Source organism: Zea mays, chromosome 1 (assembly GCF_902167145.1).
Source record: "Zea mays cultivar B73 chromosome 1, Zm-B73-REFERENCE-NAM-5.0, whole genome shotgun sequence".
In the NCBI taxonomy this organism is placed as follows: Eukaryota; Viridiplantae; Streptophyta; class Magnoliopsida; order Poales; family Poaceae; genus Zea; species Zea mays.
Window position 1 is genome coordinate 47,134,057 of NC_050096.1, and position 6,367 is coordinate 47,140,423.

A 6,367-nucleotide genomic window follows, 5' to 3' on the forward strand; every position below is an offset into this window, starting at 1 on the left:
CCTTTTCTCGTCGATGTTTCCTTATGATCAAAGTTGTTAGGTTTGATAGTTCGATGGCCAAGATAATTTGAGAAAAATATGACTTCTTCCATTTTGTTATTATTAATAACTTATTGCCAGTTTCGGGGCAATCCAAGTTTTAAACAGTGCTCACATTAGTTAATTTTGTACTGCATTTTTTTATCGAATATAAAAAAAGTAGTAGTCAAAATAGCATAAACCAACCAATAAACTAAACCATGGTACGTACATGTTAGTGCCACGTCATATCGACAACGCAGCCTGCCGATCATATATCATCTTCCTTAGATGTCAGTGTATCCTGCCCGATTGCTGCTGCGGCAGCAGCCCCGGGATGAATGGCACGCCGAGCTGTGGGAGCCAGTGCTGGCCCTGGATGAAGCTCTCGACGGTGTACTTCTGCAGCGCGTGCTGGTAGGTGATGTTCTTGATACCCCTCCACTTGACGCGTCTGGTCATGTTGGCGCCGGGCCCGTGGTTTTCCACCTCGGCGTAGTAGCAGGTGCTGAGGCCGAAGTCGCCGAGCCACGGCAGCCAGCCCTGCGGGTCGATGAACCCGCCGATCTCCGACTGGATGTAGAGCGTGCGCGAGTGCTCCTTCCACGGGCGGCCCAGGAAGGTCCTGAACCGGCCGACGCTCTTCTCGAACTCCGGGTGCGGCGCGACGGTGCAGTTGTGGATGACGGTGCCGCCCACCGACCGCCTCTCCTTGCGGCCCTGCGCCGTGACGATGTTCTGCTGGTTGTCCATGCACTTGCGCACCTGGATGAGGCAGTTCTGGAACACCACCTGCGCGTTGCCGAAGATGAAGTCGATGGTGCCCGTGATGACGCAGTCGCGGTAGTACTGGCGGCTCGTGTGCGTGTACAGCGTGTCCTGGTACCCGTCGAACCGGCACTCGTAGAACGCCGACATGTCGCTCTGCACCCGCAGCGCCACCGCCTGGTGGTTCTTGGCTCCCGCCGTGTTCTTCACGCCGATCCCGCGCATCAGGAACCCGTTCCCGATCGCCTCCATCGTGGCCGTGTCCTTGGTGGTGATGTTCATCATGAAGCTCTTGTGGCCCGTGATCACCGTCTTGGTGGCGCCGTCGCCGACCATCACCAGGTTCGTCACGTTCCGGGCCACGGACACGTACTCCCTGTACTTGCCGGCCTTCACGTACATGACGTACGTGGTGGCGCTCTTCAGCGGCACCTTGGCCAGCGCCGCGTTGATGGTCCTGAAGTCGCCGCTGCCGTCCTTGGCCACCGTCACGTCGGGCCTGAAGCCCTTCTCGCCGGGGGAGACCAGCAGCAGCCGGCGCTTGGCGTCGGGCATCCACGAGGGCGCGCCGCGGGCGTGCTCCGCGAGGAGCCGGCGGTGGAAGCTCGGCAGGCCAAGATTGGCGAGCGTCTCGGAGAACTCGTCCACGAGCGCCAGGATGTTCTCCGTCAGCTCCTGCGAGCTGTTGAGCGCCTTGCGCATCTTGCCCGCGGCGGGCGTCGTGGTGTTCTCGAACCCGTCCAGGCACGTCTCCTGGTACGTGAGCGCGGAGCTCAGCCACGTCCGGAGGTCGTCCACGGCGCTCTTGAAGTTGGTCATCTCGAAGCCGCCGAGCCTGTCGAACGTCGTCCGGAGGTCGTCGATGGCGTAGTCCAGCAGCTCTCCGCAGTTGTGGAGCGCGCCCGACGTGCGCCGGTCGTGCTTGAGCTCGTTGAGCAGGGCGGACTCGCGCACGGCCTTCGCGATCCGGTCGGACGTCACCTTGAAGATGGCCTTGGCCAGCTCCGTGGGGCTGGTGGCGTTCCCGGCCGCCGCCTCCAGCGCCTTCTCGCACGTCTCCCTGTAGTCCACGGGCTGGCAGAAGGACTTGATGGACTTCACCGACGTGGACATCTCGCCCTCCTCGGCCCTCCCGCCATCGCCGCTGCCTTTGAAGGAAACGACGCAGATGGTGGCCACCACCGCCACGACCAGGACGGTCGATGCGCCGATGACGGCGCCTTTCATCGCAGGGTACGCACGGCCTAGATGTCCAATTTGCGCAAGCTCACACACGCATACGGCATACAACACACAAACACAGTATATGTAGTCTGAGTGCAATGTGGTAGGTATTTAGTGCCCCCAATCACACCAATAGAAAAGTCGACACTCTATGTTTTGGTGTGAATTGGAGTACCGAGCAAGAGCATCGAGACGAATTTTTATACTGCGCTATAGGCAGCGTCAAAACTGGGACATGGCGAAGAGGGACGGTTGTGCATTGGCGTTGGAGCCGAAGTAAAGGGAGAGCCAAGCAACGACGACGGACGGCGGTCACTGGTGTAGCGTTTGTTCGGAAAAAAATTGTTTGCGATTTTTTTTTTCTAGAAAAAGTTTTGCCAGGCTCGCGCGTTTCGGCCTTTCAGCGGAAATGATCTAATAAGAAGGCAACACTGCTGTACAGAGATAATCTCGGTGTCTGTTACCTAATATGTAACCTAACATGCTAATTATAAGAATGCAACACACTTATATCATAATAGATAAACTGAATTATAAGATTAAATCAGATGATGAGTACCGATCGAACATACTGATTGACAACGTGGAAGCTAGCAGGGTCAACGTGGTCGATGGCGAGAAAAACATGAGTAGTCGCGTGAATACGCTTCTCAAAAAACTTATTTTTCTTCTCCTGGTACAGAATCTCGAAGGCAACAGGTTCCGGAGACATGCTCTCCCGATCACAGGTGCACATCGGTGCTCGGGATAAAGAAGAGTACATCGACGACGCAGATAACAAAGGAAAACCTAACTAGTGCTCAGGGTATTTCTAGCTAGGGTTGTCAACAGTCACCTCGGTGGTGGTGGCGGCCGCAGCTACAGGGGAGAGGAGGGGGGCGCAGGGTAAGGAGACGGCCGCTACTTAGGGAGGAGAGGCCGCGGCTGGGGCGTCCACGACAGGAAAGAAAGTGGGGGCGTGCGGCGGATGCGGTTGTGCAGCGGCGGCTACGGATTAGGGAGGGAAGGAGAAAGGAAAACCTACTTATACCATGTAGGAAACAATAATACTATCAGGATTAAATGTTGTATTAATAGCATGAGTTAGCTGTGTCTGTCCAATTATACAAAGGTAAGAGGGTAATTACATAGGATAAACCTCAAACCCTAAGCGGGTCCGTACTGTTCTAGCCGAAACTGATATTTTTCTCTGAAGCATGGATACTTCAGGAAGGAGGCATTGCTGTACAACGCTACGCCTCAATCAAAAGATGAAAAAAATGAACAAAGCATGAGATCGCGTTCTCGGCACTTGTGCCCATGTTGCAGCACTGACAGAATAAGCAATTAAAGCAAAAAAAAAAACGAAATGAGGCAGCTAGTCCAGACGAATGGCGGAACCCTGCCTGTTCCTTCGCTTTCACAGAAGCGAGCAGGGAGAGAGAGGGGGGACCAAGAACGCATTCCGCTCTGGTTGGGAGTTGAGACGTTTCCGTGGTCCACGGAGTCCCGGGACACAACTAGAGAGCTACTCGACCGGCGACGCATGCATTTGCTCCGGCTCAAGCGGGCGGCTGATGGATGGCAGGAGATCAAGCAACAAATCCCAGCACCACAGCGCTGTTTTCGCTTTCGTTCGTACGCACAGCAGATCCGGGAGGAGTCCAGAACGCGGCCCCGCCGATTTCGACGCGGACGCAAGTTGCCAATCCCAACGTCATTACTAATGATGACAGGGGTAAGTACTCTGAGCCATGGCTGACAAGGCCACGTCCACTATCGGTTACCGTAAAGAAGGCAACGTCGGTCGCTCGGCGCCGGGGACGGACGACACGTGACACTGACCGAAAATGGCAACACGCAACGCTGAGCAAAAATGGCAATGGAACAGTCAGGATCATCTTCAGTGACAATTGGGCACGAAATCGAAATGTCGCCGAGATAAAAAAAAATCAGAGTCCCCGCCGCGCGTCCGCAAGTTATTGCAGCGGCGCAGCCGGTATCCACCACCACCACCACCCAACCCCAAACCCCAGCTTACACAATCGACCACTGCTACATGAAAGGATGCGTAGATTACCATCCGAAGATGGCCTAAAACTAAAAAGAAAGGTGAAACTTTTTATTCTTCTTTTCCAGAGCCTCCCGTCCGTTGCTGGGGTCCGGTCCCTTTCGCCAAAAGGGAAGCGTACGTCGCTCGTACACGGGCTCGCCGGTCACCTGCGCGCACGCTGCGGCTGCGGGTAGGGCGCAACGCGCGTCCGTCGAGCACCGTCCGTCGGCGCCCGCCCGCCTGCGCCGCTCCCGCCCCCGCCGTCGCCCTTCACGATGTCCTCCAGCATCTTCTGCAGGTCCTCCAGCGTGTCCGGCTTCTGCACCACGGGACCCAAGGTTTATTTAATACGATGATGATGATAAACAACAAATCCGCGTGCTGGCGGTGGGTGGTTGCGTTGCGTTGCGCCTACCTCGTTTTTCACGCTATCCATCATCACCAGCATCTCCTGCATGAAGTCGGAGAAATCCTAGCCGTCCGAGAGCAGAGCAGAGCAGACAAATTAAATTCTCCCCCCAAGGTTTAATATAATATCATATCCGCGCACAAAATGGCAAAAGGATTTGGCTGATTTCGACGAGACAATAAGCAGCATGAACCCCATGGGGGAGAAGAAAAAAAGAGGAGAGGACAACAAACGAAACCGAGGCTCTGCTGATTCACCTGGTCGTCGTCGTCGAGGGGGTCGAAGAGCCCGGCGTCGTACATGGCCTTCTTCCCCTTGTCCGACAGAACTGCACCACCGCCAACCAAACAAGCAATATTCGATCAAATCTCCTAAAGCCAGGCAAAGCCAAACACGTAGGCTGTGGTAGGCCTTACCGGAGTATGCCTCCTGGATCCGCTGGAACCGCTGATTGGCCTCGCCGGCCGCGCCGGGGTCGCTGGCCCACCGGTCCGGGTGCCACTTCTGCGCGCCCACGGCAATAGATCGGAACGTGTGAGCATGTCTGTTGGGGAGGAGAAGGAGGGGGGAACACACAGAGAGAGAGAGAGAGAGAGCGCAATCAAACACCGGCGCGAGGCCGCGCGCGCATGCACGGCAACAGAACTCACCATCGCGAGCCTCCGGTAAGCGGCGCGTATGTCGGTGGCGGAGGCGTTCTTGCGGATGCCGAGGAGCGCGTAGTAGCAGCACGTCGATGCGCCGCCGCTGCCGCCGGAGGCATTGCCGGATCCCCCGCCGTCCATGGTGTTGGAAGCGCAGCAGCAAGCGGAAATCGGGGACCCGCGACGACGCGGCGAGGCAGCAGCGCTACAAAGGCATCGAATTGGAAGGGAGACAATAGATGGATGGATGGATGGATTCGGAGGAAGGGAGGCCAGAGAAAAAGCTTTTATTCCGCGGGGAGGGCCGAGGGCGTGACAAAAAAAATATCTCTTCTTTTATTCCGCGGGGAGAGTTTTGGTCGTCGGGAGGGTTGGGGCCAATGAAGGTTCCAGAGCGCGTGCGGCGGCGAGATATTTTCGAGCGCCAGCTCCCCCCTTCGCCACCGGGCTTCGCGTCTATTTACGAAAATGGGACCCCTTCCGTATTGTGGAACCTTTGCCTTCTAGACACACTGCGCGGGCCTCGATGACTTGGGCTCTGTTTATTTGCTAGTAGTTCACTATTATTGGGCCATGAAGGTTGCTATTGACGAGCCGTGCAGCTTCTAAAAGTTTTTTCTAAAAAACATTTTTTTACATTCTAAACTATCGTCACAGTATAGGTTTTGTTATCAAAACCGTCTCCCTCCACTTGTAAAACCATTTAGGACCTGTTCGTTTGTGCCGGAATTCATCTCGAAATTGTTTCAGCTAATCAAACCTTATATAAATTAGACAAGCAATCTGGCTAGGAATAATTACGGGTGGCCAATCCTCAAGAATCGAACAGGCCCTTATTAAATTGCTTCTAGCCGGACTGCAGGCTGCAAAGGCCAAAGGATGAAATTCGTATTAAGATGATTACTATACATGATTCACCGCGGAGGAAATTCGCTCGCAATAACGTTCATCAGGGTTCCGATTCGAAGAAGGCATTGATAAGGATTCTGTGCCGTTGGTTCCACAATGCAAGGATCCTAGTGAAATAATTCCTAAGCAAAATGTTAGCAACTCCTTGAACTTGAGAGAGAGGGAGAGAGGTAGTAGTTGATAGTTTCGTGGAGGAGAGGAAAGGGGAACGAAGGAGATGACAATAACTGAATTCAGTATTCTATTCTTCATAGCTTTCACAGATACAATTCCAGTATATAACGTGCCCTTTTCTAGGCTTAACAAATCACTAGCTCGACAATACAACCCAACAACCATCTACACGACCCACTGCAGCTCACT

The 6,367-nt window shown here is 54.5% G+C and overlaps 2 protein-coding genes across 2 annotated transcripts; both read right to left on the bottom strand.

The window, feature by feature from the left end:
* Nucleotides 1-208: 208 nt before the first annotated feature.
* LOC107648854 (putative pectinesterase/pectinesterase inhibitor 58) lies at nt 209-2,172 on the bottom strand. The gene has a single exon (NM_001323628.1). The coding sequence runs from the start codon at nt 2,011-2,013 to the stop codon at nt 313-315; it is 1,701 nt and encodes a 566-aa protein (NP_001310557.1). The 5' UTR covers nt 2,014-2,172; the 3' UTR covers nt 209-312.
* Nucleotides 2,173-3,911: 1,739 nt separating this feature from the next.
* Nucleotides 3,912-5,334, bottom strand: LOC100273261 (Chaperone DnaJ-domain superfamily protein). Its single transcript, NM_001147703.1, has 5 exons — nt 5,102-5,334; nt 4,868-4,955; nt 4,709-4,779; nt 4,458-4,514; nt 3,912-4,361 (listed from the first exon to the last, which is right to left on the bottom strand). The coding sequence occupies exons 1-5, from the start codon at nt 5,234-5,236 to the stop codon at nt 4,206-4,208; spliced, it is 507 nt and encodes a 168-aa protein (NP_001141175.1). The 5' UTR covers nt 5,237-5,334; the 3' UTR covers nt 3,912-4,205.
* Nucleotides 5,335-6,367: the final 1,033 nt, after the last annotated feature.